The sequence below is a fragment of the Rhamphochromis sp. 'chilingali' genome (assembly GCF_963969265.1).
Source record: "Rhamphochromis sp. 'chilingali' genome assembly, chromosome: 2".
NCBI lineage: Eukaryota > Metazoa > Chordata > Actinopteri > Cichliformes > Cichlidae > Rhamphochromis > Rhamphochromis sp. 'chilingali'.
The window spans coordinates 66608938-66632042 of NC_137930.1; the positions used below are offsets into that span (position 1 = coordinate 66608938).

The 23105-nt window shown below is 41.6% G+C and overlaps 1 protein-coding gene across 3 annotated transcripts in view; it reads right to left on the minus strand.

The window, feature by feature from the left end:
* The window catches only part of tspan9a (tetraspanin 9a), a 220588-nt gene that overhangs the window by 82331 nt on the left and 115152 nt on the right, over window positions 1-23105 (minus strand). For 2 of the 3 annotated variants that reach the window (XM_080876563.1, XM_080876564.1), the window contains one exon: window positions 2092-2171. In XM_080876563.1, the coding sequence (XP_080732689.1) occupies window positions 2092-2154 (63 nt within the window). In that variant the 5' untranslated portion in view covers window positions 2155-2171. Of the gene's footprint in view, window positions 1-2091; window positions 3274-23105 lie in introns of those variants that run through there. The other variant, XM_080876562.1, reaches the window with a different exon arrangement.

Genomic DNA, 23105 nt, shown 5'->3' on the forward strand with positions numbered 1-23105 from the left:
CTTTTACATGCTTTTACAGTCACTATAATGCATCAAGGTCAACAAGCTAAGTTTCACATGAATCTAAGACCAAAAGCTTAATCTAAAGTCTAGTTTTCACCCACTTCTTAATGCAGAAGCTGATTATTAGTAGCAAGGTTTGTTTGCAGTAAATTAACACTTTCATTCATGCTTTTGTTTCATACATTTCCCCTGTGATGAGCATAAGGACCTAGGCAGCTTTTGATCTATCATTTGAGATGAGCAGGCTGGAACTGACATACAGCTGACATAGCCATTGTGTCAATGTGAAGTCAAATACAGCTTTGAAATATAATATCCAAGTAAAAGGTCCAAGAAAAATACTGCAAATTCACAAAAACTATTATTATAAATGTGACTTCTTATGTCTGATATTGGTTTATACAAATCTGCATATAAACACATATGTTGATCAGGAAAGTCGCTTTTAAGGGATGAGTTATGTATAGCCTCTTTGGTAATATAAGAAGAGGTCAGACTTTAGTTTCATCCAACGAGTGCCCTGAATAGCCTGTAATTTGTGCCAAATTGTAACATTTAATCAAAAATAAATAATAAACTCTGTTTGGCTATTAATTAACAGGATGTAAAAGAGTAAGAGCAGCAATTCAAATGGCATTTTGTTTCCCTAGCCAATTTATAATTTCAACAATTTGCTTGTTTAATTTTTTGAAATTAATTAAACACAGTATTCGCTATTAAATGAGCTGCCTCCATCTGTTTCAATAAAGCTTTTAGTATGGAAAGACATGCATTATGCTGTAATGAAAAACAGCTGATCGATCACTCATGCACCCAAAAATCAATTTGGGAAACTGCTCTAAAATGCCATCCTTAACTCTAACAGTGGTGAAGTCAATACACATACTGACCGAGTTGAGAATGGGTGCTCACATAAGGCTAAGGCAGCGTCTGCAATAATGACTCCATCATCAAATAAGCTTTTTTTGACCCTATCATCCCCTAAAACAAATATTAGCATCATTAGTTGGGTATATATACCTCTGCCAATCACTATCACACCCGCCTCTATGGACCTGCACATGATCTCAGACTAAGATGAAGGTGCAGCCTTCAAGATGAGGAAAGGTCTGAGCTGTCCATTTTTCTACATATAAATTTGACAGTGATGTAGATTTCAGCTTGTGTGGTGCATGTTTGTGTATACATGTGTTAACGCAGCTGGCCTCTAGTTAATGCCCACTCTGTTGTCCCAGTTAGCTGGGCTATCAACCCACATGACATGGTGGGCCTGAGTTGATTCCCCAGTGTTGAGATGTTTTTACGCTTCATGCTTCAATGCATTCACACAAAAGGCTTGGCCTCATAACCCATAAGCCCGATAATCCAGTCTGTAAACATTCAAGGGATGCCCACTTTTACCATAAATGCCCATGCTTGGTTACACTGTGGAGACCACCACATGCTGGCTAGGTTACTGCGATAGAATTTATTATATTAAACTGAATAAATTCTGTTGACAATTTATCATACCGTGAGTCAAGAGGAATGACGATCCATCAGATCAATTTAGACTATCGCTGACCAACTCAGCTAAAATCCCTTTGCCATTATTGTGCAGCTCATCTGTGTAAATGCCCTGCAGGAGGATATAGTCTTTCCCTTGCATACCAAAAGCAGCATTGCAGCTTCATGTTCACTGTAAATCATGCGACCATGTGAAAGACTGACTTTACTGACCCCCAGGACCTTTTTCCACCAACCCCCACCCGAACCGAAAGGAATAAAAAAGAAAAACACAAAAGGAGACCTGGTGCAATGCCACAGACACTGTCATGACATCCAGGAATAGCAACATGCACAGAGTAACACGCATAAACACCCTGATGTAATTAGAGACGCATGACTGCCCTGACAGCCATCATTTTGTCAGAAAGTAATGTCTCCTGATGAACATTTTGAATAACTTATCACACGCATATGATATGGCTAACGACGAGTAGTGAATCACTCGAGCCAGAATTACTTTGGCAGCATCATCTTTTAAGACGCTCAGAATTTGTATAAATTGCATCAAGTAAGAGGAGAAGAAAATATAAAGTCACTTACCCAGAAGATGAGATTGAAGATGAACATCATATACTTCAAGCAGCAGAGGCAGCCTCTTGCCATGTTGCACTTCTTAAATTCTAAAAGGAACACAAAGGATAGATCCAGGTAAAAGACTATGTATTTGCTGCCCTTGGGTGAGCTGTACTTGTTGTTAGTCTTGTCTCCCGCGCTGGCGTCAGCTGCAGCTCCAGTCTGCCCCTGCTGCGTGTTTTTGCGTGGCCCCGTGGAGCCGTAGAAAGCGCCGGCAGTGAAGCCGCGGCCACCGAAAGGGCGGCCAGACGTGGAGGCTTGAGCAAAATCGGATTCGCGGCTGTCTACAGAAGGGCTACGGTGAATGGCTGACTCCTCACTGCTGGACTTCTCCATACTCTAGGGCTGCAGCTGCTGATGAGGGGCTCTCTGACACACAGTCTACCATAGTCTCAGAGATGATAGGACAGAACAACTTGCCCTCCAAATCTTCACTGCTTCACCTTCTGAAGCAATAAAGGATAAAATCCACACAGCAACACTACATCCACCTGAAAGCCCACGGATGGATGAAAAGGTCTCCTGTGTAGAACTGAACTGCTCAGGCACCTCTGGCAGGTTTAAGTGTCCTCTGCTTGGTGAAGCTCTCTTGCTGTGATAATCCTAAAGTAGAAGTGCAGAAGGTTCCTGTGAGGAGCATTACCCTCGCCTTATGACGGGACTGTCTTTCTGTGAAGAAGTTAAAGCACTTGTTCTATCCTGTCCTGTAATATCACTCTCCTCCTGCGCGTCTTAATGCTGCGCCCGGCTGCTGCGGTGGGAGTGAAACCCCCGAGAGTCTCAGCTGCTCCACTTCCACGTTCTCTTGCTGACCTGGTAACTTTGATTCCCCCTGTCCCTCCTCTCCTCTTTCCACTGCCCTGCGCCTGTTCAGTCCTCTTGTCTATGTGTGCTGATGCGCTCTCTCTTCCCTGGGTCTCTCACTCTCTGTTTCTTTCTGATTGTGCCAGTATCGCTCTCTTTCCGAGTGTGCCTGTCTACTCTAATGTACCATTCTTTGCTCAGCAGCTCGGTCCCTCTGCTCTGCCTGTGCTCTGCTCTCCCAATAGGAGTGCACTGGCTGATGTGCTATTATCGGCAGACGCAACTAACGGGCATTCCCTATCTCCCAACAAGAGCACTCACCTCCTCCCCCAATTCTCTCTCCCTCCCTCTTGCTTCCTCCTGCTCTCTCTCTCTCTCTGCTCATTCAGTCCCTTCCCACTGCTGAGCAGGCAACCAATGCAGCAGCTGCAGCCAGACCGCAGCTCCTCCTCTCCACTCCCCGCGTCTTTATTAAGCCCATCACTGTGGCTGCTTTGACTAAACATGTTCAGCAGTTTCATATCCATCAGGGGAATTGAGAGGCCATAGATAACAACAACAAAATAAACACACACACACACACACACACACACGCAGAAATCAAACATGAAGATAATTGCAGATGAGTAAGGAGTTGTGGAGTAGCAGGGTTAAGGGATGTGAGGTGGAAATTTCTGGCAGTCTCTTTTGCATATGAAAAGCTTTGAGCGTCAGTATGCTGATGACACTGACACCTGTGATTTCACACATGCCAGAGAAGCTTCTCATTCTGCTTTAATCTGTAACTTTATTCATTGCCATAAATAAACTGTAGTTAAATCTGACTGTGGGTTATTCACATATTTTTTTCTTTCTGAAAAACTAGCTTGAAATAGCAGCCAGTCCCCACTGGAGTGATTATTGCATATCACATGGGTGGTGGCGACAGTACTGGGGTCCAGTTTGATCATACTCTTACTCTGTTATTCATCACTGCACTCCTCACATCCATGTAAGGGGACGCCAATTATCTGGCAACATCCAGGCTCTGGAATTATGGCACCATCTCAAGCATGGAAAGAGGCTTTAAGATGGTGAACACTTTCCAATGCAAAGCCAGGGTGAAACGCACAAGAGCCCTGCTGACTCACACACTAAGCTAACAAGACATTATAAAGCTTCGATTAGAAAGCGTTCCACACAGCTAAAAGTTCAGGATTCTCTGCAGTAAATGGAGGGTAAGTGACAATTATAATAATACAAGATAATAAAAATATGCACAAGATAATTATCTGTCTGTTCATATGAATGTGAGAACGTTTGTCCTCTTCTGAACATAACAGCTAATGTAACCGTTTAATTTTTCTTATCAGCTGTAAGAATCAACTTTTTTTCTCTCTCCAAAATGAACGTGCAGCAGAGGGCACATTGTTTGGTAATTGTTGCCTCTCGGCAGAATAGTGATAATGGGTCACCCTGCAGACGTATGGAGGGAGAGTTTTAACTCAGTGGTCTAAAAGTTCAATCTAGAAATACCCAGTTAACAAAGACAAGATTACCCTCGCCTTCAGCTGTTTCACTGCTGGTGGAGAATTATCTGCCTTGAGGAAGCACGTTTGTGATCACAGGGCTTTTTTTAAATGAAGACAGAGTTTCATGTCTCGACATTGATTATAAGGCTACACCTAAAACAATGGAAACTAAGACTTCTTTTCATCCTCAGTTTCCTCATTTGACTTCACGAGAAAGCAAGTAAGCACGCGAAAGACTTAAAGTAAAGCTTGTGAAATGTGTTTGTTATGAACAGAAAATGCAAAGAGTAAAACTTATCTGTCACATATCACAAATCTATCAGGGCTCTGTGGGGCTCTCGCTGTATATCTTGCTGACACTTCCAAGTAGCCAAGTAGTAGGACATACCCAGGCCTACGCAGATTCAGCCGAAGAATTTTTGCCCAGCAGCTGCTGTATTTTGTTAAGGGGTAGAGCAAGAGACAAAGCTCGAGACTCCAGAGAAATGGACATCTGTGGGATGACACAAAGGAGCTGAAGCTTGAAGAGAAGATGAAAAATATGCAGAGCAGCAGCCGAGTAGACCAGAGCAGAGAGGCTGCGTTTAGATAGAGACGCTGAGTGGGATGAGACTGCATTCAAACATTCTCTGTAGCGCTCAGTAAATCTGGCAGCTCCTTAAACATATGTATGTATGTTTCAAAGGCAGGACTGAAGAGATTAGAGATCACAGGGAACAATTATAGAACTCTCTGAGAGCTCAGCAGGCAATGCTTTACAAAACAAAATGAGACACAAATGCTATGAACAAAGAATGACTCATTGTTGGTATCACGATTGTGTAAACCAATATCTCGAATACTGAAGTCCTTAAAATATTAGTAAAAGAAATACTAATGAATACCAAAAATTCTTTCATGGAATTAGATGCTCATTTTCAGCAGTTTCAATACTAACAGCACCGTCTTTGCCTCCTCCAGCCCCTCCACACTCACTAGCAGCTGAAGTAGTTGATGTTCACAACGGTGAAGAACACTTTAAGAGGAAGTTTGCGAAGCGAAAAAGCTCCTGCTTTCATACAAATGAATCTGGCTGGCTCACACATTCAGCTTTGCCATTAACATCAGACATCTCTTAAGTCATCATTAAGGCAGCAGCTATCGGCTACGGATAATAATAAAATGATAACGTTAACGCTGGAGCTAGACAAGAAACGTCATTGTCCCTGTCAATCTATAATTTAAAAGCTAGGGCTAATTTAACAGGATGAGACAGTTATTTGTGTCTAAAAAGTGCTTCTCTTGTTTCTCTTAAAGTCCCAGAGTGAAACCTTGGCCGATTGTGACCCCAGCCCATTTTCACATCTTGTCTCCTGTGATTAGGCAGAGGATCAATAGGGAATCCATGACCCGATTGGGGACCCTGTTTAAGCCCCATAGGGCTTAAAATCTGGGACTCAGTTGCTCTTAGAACTAAAGAAGCTTCTCAGATTAGAGGTGAAACGTCTTCAAGGAAACTTAAAGAAGTCCAGACGCTTTACTTTCCAGGCTCCTTAGACTATGACTGAGAACCTTCACAGACATGGTTATGTTAGTCTATTTTTCTGCGCTGCATTAGTCAGCTTAAAAATAAGTTCGTCATTGATGTTATTGTTTGTAGTATTCTAATTTTTTTGGTATTTTTTTTTAAATTTACATTTTTTCACCGTGGTTTTGAAAATGGTATTGAGTATTTTCCTGGTTACTGCTATCAAGTTTGACCTTTAGTAGATAATAGGTGCATTTTCCCAAAAACATATTTTAACATAGAAATAGTAGGTGGTACACTTATTGAAAAAAAGCCCTTAAATAAAGACCTGCACAATGCAAATTGCAAACACTTAAATTGCAGCCACTGACTCCATCTTAAAATGTTGTTGTTGAAGCTACTCAGCAGTGAATGTATGGTATTATTCTCAAATGTTTGTATATTAGTGTAATATCAGAGATAATGTATGCATATCTTCATGATCTTTGTTGTTTATGCCAGCTTAACTGTGGTTTTATTCATTCTGTATTCTCTAAAATATAGACATTTGCCTCCCAGTGATGTCCTAGTAAAAGCAGAATATTAAAAGGGATATTCCCTTATGTGTTGCACTTTCATAAACAAATAACTACTGAAAATCAGTGAGTAATACATACCAACATTTTGCTACTATCATGAGTCTAACATGTAGCAGACTGGATCTGCTGGGTAATGATCTATCTATAACCTGCAACCTGAAGTTTGAGCCCTATAATGAGGGGAATCAGGGACATTTTGAAGGTACACATTGGTTCTCCTGAGTGGACAGGGTGACTGGACATCAGCAGAAACTTGTTGTAAGTGATCATCTTTATCATATAAGGAAAACTGTCTACGCGTATGTGAATAGTCTCATTGAGGATAACGACATTCAGAAAAAGAGGAAACTGTTAATGTTTTCACGAGTATATGAAACGTATGACGGCACCTTCACCGTCATTTGATCCCACAGCTTAACTCTTGTGTTCTAGACAGCACTCTCCATCATTACCAAATGAGGGAGATTTATTGTGCAAATGGCAGTCAATTCATCCAGCAGGCAGCAGTGCAGAATGCCGAAACCCTGTGAAACTATTCTGATGAACTATTTTGGCCTAACACTTTGGGACAGATTTACTAAGTAGTATAAGTTAACATGAAGCTGCAATGGAAAAAATGACATGAATGGCTGGGGTGATCAGCTAACAATCCACTAATTTAGAGATACAGATGCAGCAAGATCTTTTAAACAAAGGTAAATACAATCTACCAAAAGCAGCATAAATTAGCAGAGCAAATATGACCAGACCTGGTGAGAAATCAATCTACTAACCAAAATAACACATCTGATGACAGGTTTTGTTTCTGGAAACAGCATAGCAATTCAGATCAATGTGAGGCAAATGAAGGAGAATCTATATGTTCTGATGTAAGGGTGAACCCTACTATAGGAACTGATAAAGACCATGTGAGGTCTTGAAGGATGGAGCAGTCATTCTCTCAGTAAATCCCGTTTTCTACTTCAGCTGTCAGAATTATCCAGAGAAGTGCTGCTTTATTACAAGCCCATCATGTAAACCTGCAATCTGTACGTAACAGCAAACCCATATAATGTGTAGAAAAACAGAAGAAAGCATTATCATGTGCATAAGTGCTCATCTACAGTAGCTCTCGATTTTACTCCATATGGTTTGAAGCTGCACGTACTTATGAAAGTCAAAGGAAAGAATCTGATTCAGACCTGCAGCCAGCAATCAGTCTCTGCAAATAGAAATTCAGATAATCATCTAAGTACTTCAAATCTCTGCAAGTCACATTATTAGCTACATGTATTCAGAGAGACATTTCACATTATGTATTAAATCTGATACTAGAGAGAAACGCACACTGCTGAATAAAGGTATGCAGACGTCTTCTCCGCAGCTTTCAGTGTAAAAATGTTACTAGAAACCTAAAACATTGCAGACCACTGTGCAAACTATAAAAAAGTAATTTTGTTGTCTTAATTTGATTTATAACTTGTATGTGTCTGGCAAAGAGGAGAAATATGGCAATGGCAATCTGCTCAAAACATCTGTGATGAGGACTCAAGAGCTACAGGAAAGGCCCAAGGCTTTGGCACTGCACTCACAAAGTATTTACCCATTTATTTGCTCATTCTCTTAACATCTCCCTCGGTCATTCAGTCCCAAAAAAAGAAGACCCTATTTTCCTTGTATTTATCACCTTAGCTTATCCCTTCCAGTTGTGCAATTTTATTACTTACTAATTTCACTGACCTCTTTTATCAGCCCATTATCACCAAACTAGCAGCTAATTAAAATCTATCTCCATTAGTATATTAAGCCTTGTGAGAGAACTCTTTATTGCAAATGCAGTAAAAAAAAATAAGTGAAAAATATCTAAAAAGAAATTAAATTTTGTATTCCAACAACATCAGCTAAAACTGGAGGCAAACTCAGTGGCTCAGTGATGTACAACAGAAGGAGAAGACGGAAAGAATTTAAAATAATAAGATATCAATCCCACTTGGTGTATAGTATAGTGATTTGTATTACAAGCTGAAAAAAGCATTTTTTGATAAGGCGTGTTCTAGATGCAGTTTATCTGTGAAGCTTGGGGAAAATGGCAGAGTAGTGCGTATGAAATGTGAATCTGTTTGACAGAATGTTTCTGACATCATTACACACGACGGTGTCTTTGTGTGCGCCGCTTTGGACTTCTGTTTGTTTGTTTTCCTAAGATTTTATATGAAGTGAAATTAACATTTTTTCCCTGTTGATTGTTCTTTGGTTACATGCAAATATCATTTGTTTGTCATGTTACAGAACGCTTGACCAAAAAGCCCATTAATCAAAGCGTAATTGTTTTCTCCATCATGAATTCATTAAATACATCTGTAGAAATCTAGCAAAAATGAAAGAGCCTGGTTGCTTTTAACACAAATGAGATAATCACACTTGGACATTTGAGATAAGGGAAACATACAGTGTGAGGTTCACCATAAGGTAATCTGAACTGTTTTTGGCTTTTATCATTGTTACGGCTCTAGCAGGACTTCCTTTGAAAGTGACCTTGTGTGGGTGTGTCCTGCCAGCTCTCCTGCCTTAGGTGCTACTGTTTTTTTGGACAGCTGACTCCAATCAGAAATTAGGAATACTGAAGGCCAGAGAAAGGTAAACTCTACTGCCAGAGAGTCTTGTTGGGTTGCAGCTAGTGAGCTGTGTGTGTGGTGCTTGATTGCTCATGTTCTGCAGAAAGGAGTGTGTTTTGGTGATGAACAATTTTTTGACTCACTTTTCATTTTACTGACGAACACTTGAGTTTTGTTGTTTTCTTTCTTTAAAAGGTGATAGTGGCTTGGCCGACTCTTTTAGTTTAGTTTTTAATAGAAAAATTAATAAAACCCTTTAACTTAACCATTTTGCCTCCCTGTTTCCTTTTTTCCACTTGGACAGTTTGGTTACGTTCCCCTGGACCTTTTTAGGTGATGTAACAAATGGGGGCTTGTCCGGGATTTGAAACCAGGACCTTTCAAACCCCAAGCAAGAATCATACTCCTGGACCTTTATAGGTACAATCATACAGACTTTGGTTATATTCACCAGTCTGCAGATGAAATGCGATTTAAATTTGGGGCACTGTAAGAACAATTTCTGTTTTATTTTAACATATAGTTAGGCCCATAAGTATGTCGATTGTGATACAGTTTTTTTTCCTCCTCACCAACACAGATTATTTTAAAACAATTGATTAGAATGTGATTGGAGCAACTCCTTGAATTAGACTTTCAGCTTCTTGAGGTATTACCAGGTTACTTAGTATTATATTACATTAAGTGTTAGGATTTACAGCCAAATTTACGCACCCGTGTAATTGTTCAAATCTTCCTTTAGGTTCCAAAACCAAAAATCTAGACCCACTATTTTAGGGAAATTAATGAACAGAATACCGTCTTTCATGAGGAAGCGTTTTAGATGTTTTTGATATCTTGCCACTGAATGTCTCTGATTCAGTAACTGAAATTGAATTATGACAATCACAACCCCAGTCACAAGGTCATTTCACTCATGACAGCAAACCAAAATTAAAATGGTGGTTCTAATAAGATGGCATTCCCTGAACCACTAAGAAAAAGAGAGAATTTCAAAAACAAAGGGTTGGGTGTAACTGATGGCTTCTAACAAGTCCACAACACAATTAATGGCTCTAATTTAACTTTGATCATATTACGCAAGGATTTAATGCTACATACCTTTGATCAGTCAATCTGAAACCATATCAGACCTGCAGACATACAGTAAATCACATGTAACAGGACATGACCCTGGTGTGAATTTATGATCAAGGCCCGGATATAAAGAGAGGATTAAAACTACAAAGAGTTACACCCCACATAGCATGTCTCTGTGGCCCGTAGAGCCTCTCAAGGCCACGCTTGTTGCTTTGGACACAAACAGACAACACAGCATAGCCTATGATGACCGAATACTCTGAGGAACATAAACAGTAACTGCTTCAGCTGACTGCAAGATGAGGACATCTTGGCACTTTGTGATCCACGGATATGCAATAATGTAGAGATGAGCTAATAAGCTATTAATTCTGATGTCTGTCTCATCTCCCAAATCAAATTAAAATCAGATGACATCTGGTTTGATATTTATAGTCTGCTGCCCTTTTATGATGCTCTGAGTATTACCCTCTGAGAAGAGGCTGGCCAGACAATAGCATAATTCTTCAGTCATTCTTGGGTGATTTGCAACCAGGAAGTCAATAAAAGGTGTCTGGAAAGGGTATTAATTAGGAGTTTATGGTATTATGCTGCCCTTGAGGTCCCACTGTAACAGCATGTGAGGTTTCCTGAAAATAGCACTAAAGCTAAGGAATCTAGGACTGTTTCTTAAAGTTAAATTAATGATGTTATTTAGCCATGTAGACTTTTAGAGAGGTGATCTTGTTTAACCCAGTGCTCCATTAGACATATTTCTTAAAATCTCTGTTTACTTATCTACTCGAATGGGAAAAACCACTGACAGACACACTGTGAGAAAGGAGCCATCTGCTGAGTACTACAGACTGTTTTTGTAGCTCTTGTGAGGATTTGAGAGAAAAAGCAGCATTTGTGACACATTCTTAAACCAGCAGACATAGAGGTGCACACGGGACTCACTCACTCACAGACCCCATGAAATTAAATACACACAAAAAACCCCGGAAGCTAGTCCTGTAGTGAAACCTCAATCTAAACTTAATTCCTGCAAACACATCTTTCAGAGCAGTGGGAGATAAGGTAGGACACAAGAGACGGAACAGGGTTTTACAAGTAAAGTGAGCATACTCAGATTACAGGATACTACATTAGCATTTAGATCAGAAAGTGTCTCACCATGATTGAAATGCAACATAGTATCAGAGTGCAGTAAAGTCCTGTTCAATAAAGGCCATCTCAGAGGGGTCAAACGCCTGTGATGTCTGTAGCTGGATGATATATGAATCCCCGAACAGCACTGCAGATAAATCAAGACTGACACGGGGTTCTGATAATGTTGATCAAAGGAGTGAAATAGCTAGCATCCACCAGTGTCCTACGCTTTATGTAATATTTAAGAGAGTCATAACTGTCTGAAAAAGATGAAATGTCAGCAATATCTTATCCAGTTCACTGGGAATTTGTAGAGCACACCACTAAATTCAGGGCTCGGTTATTGATTCACTGGGTCTATGTTAATTAAACTTGACTGGAGGGTCTTCAAGAAGTATGTTGACTTTCTCTTCAGTGTTAGTTTTCCAATAGCACCTTTTCCAATATGAAAGCAAAATGCTTTCATAAAGCTTCGAGGAACATTCTGGATGTAATGACTGATATCTTTTCAAGGATGAAAATTTAAAATAACTTTTGCGCATTTCTTTGGATTATAACAAGTGTGTTTTGCAAAACAATGTCCATGCTGTCACCTATAATATTGTACAAGTAGTATTCCATTATGAAAAACAAACAGCTTTAGGTTCATTGCACGGCTACAATTTCCACTCTACATGCATATTTTGACAATACACCAGTGTCAGTGTTACAGCATAACCCACCAAAAGTCATACTGACTGAAGCCAAAAGCAGGGTGATTTTTTTTTAACATCCAACAACTCCTATATAATACACATAACCCCCCCACCCCCCCAATGTATGAATAAAACTACAAAATATTGTGTTTTGTTAGGACTTTTGGAGAAGTGATTACGTCTAAGTGCCTCTCCCTTTTATATTTGCTGTACATTAAACTGTGGGTGTTTTCTTCCATAGAAACCAGCAATCCACCAGGTGATTGGCTGATTGGAATCCCCTCTGCTTAGACAACTATCCATCATGGTTGCCACTGTGTAGCCATTTACTGCCACTAGATTGGATCAGCTGGCGGACCGGTCTGCCTTGATTGGTCAGAAAGGCAGAAAGGGGCTAAGAAAGCTACAACATTCATCACTGCTTTAAAATTAAAAATCATACTGAAAAAAAAACCCTTTAACCTTGAGCTTTTCACCAAACAAGCTACAAATGATAAATTTCACAATATGTACTCTTTCATTCGCTGCGATGATGATGCTCTTTGAATTCAGACTGTACGAATCAACATCTAATGTACAATGCCTGCTTGATAATGTGCCAAATCAAAGCTGCATCAACATTAACACACTTATTATTTCTTCAGAAATTATGCAGTTAACTCTTAATGTCACAGGTTACAGTTTGATTAACACATATGAACTCAAGTTTCCATAACCTGCAAATGCCTCTGGTACAACATAAAACCTCTTTAAGGCTGTGAAGGCAAAAGACTATATGTTGGGCATATTTGTCTATGCTCTAAAAGCCATGTAGCTGAGTCATGTTTATGTGTGAACTCATAACTACAGCAACACATACACAGCTCTTCTCTCTCTTGCACTTCAGGGAAAAAAGCAATTGGGCACAATCCAGAACTTTAAAGGAAAAATGTCCCCTGATGTACAAAAATAAAAGAGTAGGAGAGACGAATGGTTTATTAAGGGCAATCAGCGTAAAACCTACTGCATTTTCCATGTAGAATAGTAGAATTAGAATAGAATAGAATTCAACTTTATTGTCATTGCACATGCACAGGTACAGGGCAACGAAATGCAGTTTGCATCCATCCAGAAGTGCTTTAGTGATATAGATATATTACAATATATATTAGCAATAATATAGATATGTGAGTATATTACAGAAATGGGTCTATTATGGTATGTTATAATGTACACGGTATGAAGTATGTTGTGAATATTCTATAACTATAAGTATGTACAGGCTGTAGTGAGTACAAGCTATGTACAGGATATGAACAGGATATAAATATGAAAAACTATACAGAATATGAAATAAATAACTTTACAGAATCTGGGATATACAGCTATACAGAAATGGGAACTATGCAAGTTGTAAACAGTTGTAGGATTAAAGATTATCGAATGTACTGAATGATTATTTACACAGAGCTATACAGTAGTGCAGTTAAGATAAGTGAGGGTGTAGATAGTTTCTACAGAGGCTATATAAAGTGCTAGTGGTTGTGAGTGGTGGTTCAGTCCATGTTATTATTGTGTTTGAGGGTACAGTTGTCCATTGTGGGTGTGTGTATGTTCAGTCCATGAGTTTAACGTGGGTCAGATGTCAGGAGGCAGAGTTCAGGAGTCTGACAGCTGTGGGGAAGAAGCTGTTCCGGTACCTGGTGGTCTTAGTCCGGAGGCTCCTGTGGCGCCTCCCAGAGGGCAGGAGGGTGAAGAGTCCATGTGATGGGTGACTGGGGTCTTTGATGATTTTCCCAGCCCTTTTCAGACACCGCTTCCTGTAGATGTCTTTTATGGCAGGAAGTGGTGCTCCGGCGATGCGCTGGGCAGTTTTCACGACCCTCTGCAACGCCTTCCGGTCCGAGGCAGAGCAGTTCCCGTACCAGACTGTTATACAGTTGGTCAGGATGCTCTCGATGGTGCAGCGATAGAAGTTCACCAGGATGTCTGAGGACAGGTGGTTCTTCCTCAGAGTCCTCAAGAAGAAGAGGCGCTGGTGAGCCTTCTTGACCAGCTTGGAGCAGTTGGTCGTCCAGGTGAGATCCTCGGAGATGTGGACTCCCAGGAACTTGAAGCTGCTCACACGCTCCACAGCCGTCCCCTTAATGTGGATGGGTGGATGTGGGTCAGCATTCCTCCTGTAGTCCACGATGAGCTCCTTGGTCTTCTCGGTGTTAAGCAGCAGGTTGTTTGTGTCGCACCACTCAGCCAGACGATCCACCTCCTCCCTGTAGGCGGCCTCATCGTTGTCACTGATGAGGCCAATCACCGTGGTGTCATCTGCAAACTTAATGATGGTGTTGGAACCATCAGCAGGTCTGCAGTCGTGGGTGAAGAGGGAGTAGAGGAAAGGGCTCATCACACAGCCTTGTGGTACACCGGTGTTCATTGTGATGGTAGATGAGCAGCGGTTATCCAGCCGGACATGTTGGGGGCGGTTGGTCAGGAAGTCCAGTAACCATTTGCAGATGAGGGAACTGATACCCAGGTCTGTCAGTTTCCTGATGAGTTGTGAGGGGTGGATTGTATTGAATGCTGAACTGAAGTCTATAAACAGCATTCTGGCATAGGTGTTGTTGTTGTCCAGGTGTGAGAGGACAGAGTGCATTGCGATGGAGACTGCATCCTCTGTGCTCCTGTTCCGGCGGTATGCGAATTGGTGGGGGTCCAGGGTGGGGGGGAGACAGGATTTGAAGTGTGCTAGGACCAGTCGCTCTAAGCACTTAGTGATGATGGGGGTGAGTGCTACTGGGCGGTAATAATTGAGGCAAGATGGGTTGGAGTTTTTGGGTATCGGGACGATGGAGGTGGATTTGAAGCAGGCCGGTACCACAGCGTGGGCCAAGGACAGATTGAATATGTCTGTGAGCACTCCTGCAAGCTCCCCAGAACACGCTCTGAGAACACGCCCGGGGATGCCATCAGGACCTGCAGCCTTGTGGACATTGATCCTGCTCAGCACCGCTCCTACATCAGTGGGGGAGAGAGTCATAGGTTGGTGGTCTGGCGTCATGTCTGCTTTGGTTGTGGTTGTGGGGTTCCCTCGCTCAAAACGAGCATAAAAGTTGTTGAGCTCGTTGAGGAAGGAGACATCAGAGGATGCGGGGGAGGGTTTGGTGGTCCTGTAGTCTGTGATGGTCTGGAGTCCTTGTCACATGCGTCGGGGGTTGGAGTTGGAGAAGTGTTCTTCTACCTTCTTTTTGTAATGGTGTTTGGCTTTTTTGATGCCCTTCTTTAGATTAGCCCTGGCTGTACTGTAGGCGTGTGCATCTCCTGACCTAAAGGCAGTGTTGCGGGCCTTCAGGAGGAGACGAACATCCCGGTTCATCCAAGGCTTCTGGTTGGGGTACATGGTGATCCGTTTCTGGGTGGTGACACTGTCTGTGGTTTTGGAGATGTAATCCAGTACAGATGAGGCGTACTGGTCCAGGTCTGTGTGGGTGAACATATTCCAGTCTGTGTTTTTAAATCTGTCCTGGAGCACTGCGTCTGTCCCCTCTGGCCACACTTTAATTGTCCTCACAGCAGGTTTCACACGTTGGATGAGTGGTGAATACCGAGGTGTGAGGAACAGGGAGAGATGGTCTGATTGTCCAATGTGGGGGAGGGGTGTGGCTTTGTAGGCTCCAGCCAGGTTGGAATACACATGGTCTAAAGTCTTGTCTCCTCTGGTGTGGCAGGAGACATGTTGGTGGAATCTGGGGAGGACTATCTTTAAGTTGGTGTGGTTGAAGTCGCCAGCAACAATAAAAGCAGCCTCGGGGTGTTTATTCTGGTGTTTGTTAATGGCTGCAGAAAGTTCTTTCATGGCCAACCTAGCATTAGCGTCGGGGGGTATATACACGGCAGTGAGTATGATCGAAGTGAGTTCTCTGGGGAGATAATAAGGTCTGCATTTGACCATTAAAAACTCCGCATTAGGTGAGCAGTGACTCTCAGTAGTAGTGGAGTTCATGCACCAAGCATTGTTAATATAAATGCACAAACCTCCATTATTAGTAATAATAATAAAAAATTTATTTATCCCAAACATTGGGAAATTACTGAAGATGTTCTCTCTAAGTTACCAGGAGGGCTGCAGAGGATATGACTGGTTGCTATCAGGGGCAGCAGCCCCTTAGCTGACATCAGTGTGCTATCTCTGCGTATGCATGCAGTGAGATTAAAGGGTTCGTCTATGCAGGGGGTAGGGTCAACATCATGGTTTGATCTGATTTTTAATGCACACAAGGGTGAGAAACAGCTGGCGCCACACAGCACATGGGGCTCATGTGTGTCCAACGTCCACGCACATCAATAGGCAGATGAACACACTGAATCTCCCGAGGAATGTTAAAGAAGCTGCTGACACAGCAATGTGGGTCAGATGGGGTTGATCAATATTTTAGTTGGCTGTTGATGTAATGCAAAGAAAGGAGGAGTCGGCTGCACTGCTGAGCTGTGTAGATGTGAAGATGGAGAGGGATGGAGTTCAGACATGAGGAAGTATAAAACGCGATGGAATAGAAAATACGAAGCAAGTATCTCCCTGCTGTTCATGCTACTCAGTGCTAAAAGTCGACGATGAAGATTCAAAGGCAACGACTGATTAAAGACAGCAGAATGCCTGAGGAGCTTTACAATCCTGTGTACCATAAAGATATCTCATCTCTGTCTTGTAGACTTCAGGACTGTTGTTTGTACCTCAGGGATATCGATCACTTCATGATTTTGAGCCGCCAATGAACAGTACAATAGTGTGATTAACACAATCCCATCATAAAATGATATGTGCACACCCACGTGTGACAAACTAGAAAGAGAGACGGAGAGAAATGTGTGGGTAGAAAAATATAAAACGCATGCAAGAAATAAAAAATAAAGGTTAAATCATGTCTGGTGGAAACCTGCAGAGAGAAGAAGATGGACCAGCTCTGTTCGGCTCCAATCCGACCAGCTGGGCTGCACCTCCCCACAGTATGGCATACCCTGGCTCTCCATGTGTGAGTGTGTCGTGCATGTGTGTGTTATGTGTTTAAACTAGGGACGTGGCGTCTGTCCCTTGGCGCAGACACTGTCAATATGGCTGTGGTCATTCATGAGCAGCCACTTCTTGACTGCCACCCAATGAGAGCAAGGACAACAAAGGAGAGTAAAGGGGAGGAGAGCTAAAGGTAGCAGACAGTGGCAAGATGCCCTGGATCCCTTCACTTTTACAGGAAGTGCCCTGCCGCGGATTAATGGCCTCCTCTAAACAAGCAGCTGCCATGTCATTGTGTTTGTGGATATGAATTAGATATGAAGAAGCAAGTGCTGACAATGGAGCAGATAACCACATAAATAATTTACAGCAGTTTAAAAACAAACAATATGTGCAGACTTTTTATAAAATATATATATATTTTTACTGCAATCTGAGAGACAGGATTTCTGTGAACACTCATAACATAAAATGATACAGAGAGGCTTGGAGAACAAACTAGAGCTGATGGATGCTTTATGTAAACAGCACAGAGGAACACACATGGCCTCTTCACCTCCATGGTGAAGGGAATGAAAACAGCAGATGTCTACAGAGCTGCATAAATGGTGTGGAACAAGCCACGAGGAGTCTCTTTCACAACATCGTAAACAGTGAAACACATGATTATCTTATAAACATCATGCACTTGCCAACAAAGTATCCATCTTCAGGCTTATGTGGGAGTATGTTTAAAACAAATAATGTGACCAAATAAGACACATAAGACATACACATTAGTATCTGACACAGTGCTACAAAGAAGCAATCACACACAAGAACTTGCAAACATGGACACTCGTTAGGCTTTCACAGTATACACATTTATATACGATTGACTAGAGCCTTAATAAACCTCGTATTGCCTTCAGAACTGCCTCAGTTCTTTGTGATAAAACAAAGTGCTGGAAGCATTCCTCATAGATTTTGGCCCATAGTGACAACAGAGATTTCCACCACTTCTCAAAGGTGCTCTACTGGAATAACTGTGGAGTAGGGATGGGTACCGGTATCCGGTGCCATGATGGCACCGGTTCTGACATAAACGGTAGTAACCAGACCGAAAAGCAGCGCACATTTTGGTGCTTTTTTTTTTCCTGAGCTGTGATACACTTTAGATTCTAGCCAATCATTTTACGTTTCCGAGGATAGTAGGCGGGTCCAGGTACGTACGTTCTTTTAGAGCAGAGCTACAGATTAAAAATGCCCAAGACGAAGCGGGCTTGTTGCAGCAGCCTACAACAAGTGCTTTAAGCTGATACTGTGATACTGTCAAAGGAGGTAACACCTCAAATCCGATGAAACACCTGGCGACGCATAGCGTTTTTTTTAAAAGCCGAGAAATGCGCCGTATTTGATAGCTTGCTGCGAGACCTCACACCGAGCACATCTACTGCAGGTGTGGTGCCTGTTATCGGACCCGGAGTTAGCAACATCCCCCAAGAACCCGAAGAGGAGAGTCCTGGCCCCTAGCCCTGCCAGTGTAGCAGAAATGATGAGGATGATGATGCAGCAGCAGCCGTTCTTCTCTGCGTGAGTAGCTTAATGTTGTTCGTGTGTAATTTACGTTGAGTAGGCTAACCACGTTATTACATTAATGCATGTAAGGTGAACTAGCAAACATCATCATAGCTACATGCGGCTGTCTTCTTGTTTGATGGCAGATACTCCCTTCACCCTGGACAAAAAGGCTAAAATGACCAAAGAAAAAGTGGAAAACAGCTAAACATGAGAGGTTTTTGGATAAAGTTTGTGTTTTTTTCCATAGTTTAAGCACTGCTTCCAGCCAAGAGTGATACCATATATGCCCCATAGCTGCAGAAAAGGCTAACGTTGTTATCTTTTTACAAAGAAAAAAAAGCTGAACATGAGAGGTTTTTGGACCAATTTTGTGTTCTCCATTCTTTAAGCACCGGTTTGAGCACCGTTTGAGCACCGGCACCGTTTCAAAAGTACCGGTTTGGCACCGGTATCGGATAAAACCTAAACGATACCCATCCCTACTGTGCAGGCCATTAAAGTGAGCTCAATATCATGTTCAAGAAACCAGTTTGAATTGATCTGATCTTTGTGGCATGGTGTGTTATCCTGCTGGAAGCAGCCATTAGAAGACTGTGGTCACAAAGGGATGGACATGGTCAGCAACAGTGCTCAGGTAGGATTGTGGTGTTTAAATGATGCTCAACTCACACTAACAGGCCCCAAGCGAGCTAAGAAAATATATCCCACAGCATTTTGCTACCTTCACCAGTCAGTTGATACAAGCCAGGATGGATCCATGCTGTTTATGCCAAATTCTGAACCTACCATCCAAAGATGGCAGCGGCTCACTGTCTTTCCAGACTTCTGTTGCTCATTTCTGGCGTACCCGTGTGAATTGTAGCCTCAGTTTCTTGTTTTTAGTTTATAGGAGTGACACCTGGTGTGGTCTTCTGCAGCCCATTTCCTTCAAGGTTTGACGTGTTGTGTATTCTTGATTGTAATGAGTGCTCATTTGAATTACTGTTGCCTTTGTATCGGATCACAGCAGTGTAGCTATTCTCCTCTGACCTCAACAACAGGGCATTTTGCATAACTTTTTGGACCAGTCTCTGTAAACCCCAGAGATGGTTGTGTGGGAAAATCCCAGTAGGTCATGAGTTTCTGAAAACAACCAACAACCATGTCACGTTCAAAGTCAAAGTCAAAGTTAAAGTCAAAGTCGTTTCTGCCCCGTTCGGATCCTTGCTTTGAACTACCTAAATGCACTGATTTGCTGCCATGTGATTGGCTGATTAGGTACTTAGTTGGCCGGTGAGTGCATAATAGAAGAGCAAGTTCTCTGTGAAGTCCTACACGGGGATCTTACATTCTCCATGCTGAACATGGGATTTTAATCCCTTCAGCAACATGATGCATTACCATTAAGAAAACAATTTAATTTTAGTGTGTGCCAACTGTTAAGTAAGTAATGTAACACTTTGAGTATCTGGAGCCTACCAAAACATCTGTTATGAACATAAAAACAGATCATTTGCTTAGCTGCCAAATATTCTTAATTAAAGCCTGAAGACGGTGAATCTCTCCAAGGTCCGAGCTAAAATTGGCTCCGGCTACTTTTCTTATTTCACCTACTTACACAATTCTTGCTGGTGACTTGGAGTTCTCAATTCCCCTTTGAGGACTGTTGATTATAAATTAACCTAATATTTTCCCACCCCATGCTTTTTGTGGCTTGACACTGGAACAAAATCACTTGTAGATGATTTAAATGAAAGCATTTTTTGTTTCCCCACAAATCCCAAAACATAATGAAAGAGGCAAAAGCAATTTATGCAGAACATTAATGAGTTGACATTATTCATTGTATGCTAATACATATAAAAATACATTCATTTGCACTGCTTATTTACATAGCGTATTTCCTCTGAGGAAATGATTGAATATCAATTTCAACAAGATTACCCGTGACATGCCCCAAAAACTTCAGAGGCAGAGGGCTACTGGGGAGGAAATGTGAGATGCTCTGCCACTCAGTCATCAATTTTTTACATCATTCCCAGAAGCGCAGGGTCTCCCTCGAAATGATTTAAGACCAGAAAATAGCTTTGCTCTGACCTCTCACCCATAGCAATGGATTAGAATATCCGCGTCACCTCCCGGTGTTCAAATCATAATGTGCACACATTGAACAGTGGTCTTACTTCACGTAAAGTTCCTGCATCACATTTTATACATCTGCAAAAATGTGTTAGAGTTTTGCACATACACATGAAAAGACTCAGGTTGCCTAAGATGGTCTGTACTATCACGTTCAGACTCCACCAGGTAAAAACGAATATTCTGCAGCTGTTCCATGGGGTTGACAGATGACCTCATATGGAGACTCCATCACTCCAAAAGCACAGATCTACTGTTACACACAGAGAGACCAGCAGGAACAGAGACGATATTTAACTATACCCCCATGTAAGGAGTAAGATATAAGATATGAAGCTAAGGCACAGCATGCCTGCCTGCAGAGTTACACTGCATTTAACGCAGCATCTCTCCTTCTCTTCACTGGACTGTATATTTTATGCAGTCATCTCTCTCAGTCCCACTCACACTCTCTCTCCTGTCATTCCGTATTCACACACTGACCTTCACCAAAATGAGAAAACAGCCTCGGTAGCTCAGCTGATTCACATTTAAATAATAATAAAAAAAAATGGGCATGGCTCTTTCAGGGACAAGACTGCTGGGTTTACTTCACAATAGCAGTAAGCTAATCGCCATGCACACCTGCACAGCCATTAAAATTGCTTTCACAGCTCCGCAGGGGAAGATTGTGCGATAGTGATGATCAAGCAACAAAATCCACCATGAATTACAAACTGAAAGTCGTCCTCTTCTTTTACTTATCTGTAACATTTTAGAATTTCCCTCGATAAGGTGACAGTCACACTAGGAAAAACAGTGGTTGGAGAGCACCGTGTGAGCAAAATTACTGCGACTGTGTGCAATCAACTTGCATTCTTCTTGGCTTTGAAACGGTTGCTTCAAAGCCAGAGACCAAGTCTGAGACCGATCGCAGTCAATTACTGCAAACAGACGTTGATGAATCAAGACGGCAATAAAACAGAGATAAGAAAGAAATAAGACAGTGCCTATCAGTTTTCAGTCAAGTTGGCATTCATATTCAATCTGTTAGTGATACAATAATACTGCCTAATATTAATCAGTTGCTCTCTGTTACAAATATCTTTCCATCTACATCAGAGGTGTAGTGCACCACCAGAACCTTGGTGGACTTGTTTCCAGTGGACTGTGCAGAATCCACTCATCAGGCATGGCTCCCTATACAACAAACTACAAATGGAGTAAATTTATAATTTATATATTTATAAACAAAGAGACAGAGCTGGTTTATCTCATTAATGACCGGCATTCTACAAGGAGCAGAGCAAATCTGAAGCTGAAAATGAAGGCGCTAACAAATAATAATAAAGCGTAACCATAGGTTTTGCACTGAAAACAGTTTTGCAGTGCAAATAAATGAGAAGAAGTAGAAGAAGAATATGTCTATGATATAATGTATTTGTGTGGAGTGCAGGATTTATCCAGAGAGCTGCTTTATTACAAACTATTCCAACATATAAAAGTGAAATCTGCGTAACAGCTGACATCGACGGTGTGCAGAAGAACACAAACATTACTGTCAGATTCAGAACCGTCTATGTGTTAACAAAGATACTGTTACTGTGCCGAGTGTGTAAATGTGCACATCGCTCTGGGTTTTTCTGCACTGTGTGAAACAAGTTAAGCACCGGGGCTGCTGTCTCACATCCTGAAGGTAGAAAGTCTTTATATGGGGCGTCTCTGAAGAAATGTTATGCACACCGTTTGTTGGTGTCATACCTGTTGGTGCAGCTGCTGTGACAGCTGATAGCGAGGAACAACCACACTCCTGAATGAAAAGCTCAAACCATTCAAAATGAAAACTTGCAGCCTATTTAATTCTAGCTTCTAATTAACTGTTAATTCTATGTTAACATGTTTGTGTTGCTCAATTTGAATGTGAGTGCATGAAGAGAAGCGTGTGAGACTGGGAATATTGCTTATATTAACTGAACTAACCGTAACATGTTGTTACATGCAGACACTGAGCTAACATATTAACACAGTCCCATTAATTGCTGCATTTTAAAAGATGCGTTAATAAGAGAGGGAAGTAAAAGAAATAAATAAATATGAATGTTCCTCTATTGTGCAGACTGCAGAGAAAAGACATGGAGAGCTGTTTTCATCGTGTAATGATCTCTGTGTAGAAATAAAAGCCTGGAACACTGGAAACGGCGCTTCTCTTGCTTTGGGCTTCTCTGCCTCCCTCCCTCTGTTAAGTTCAGTTCAGTTCTCCCGTGTTTCAATAAAATACCCGTATTATTGCGGATCAGGGGCTCAGCTCACAGTGAGGACTGAGCAAAGAGTGACATGTTTTTGCAGTGTGCTGTGCCAATTATGCACTCGCTCTGTTAACATCTCTCCCTCTTAGTCCTACTAAATAACACAACAGCGATCAAACACATGTTGGGCACAAAAT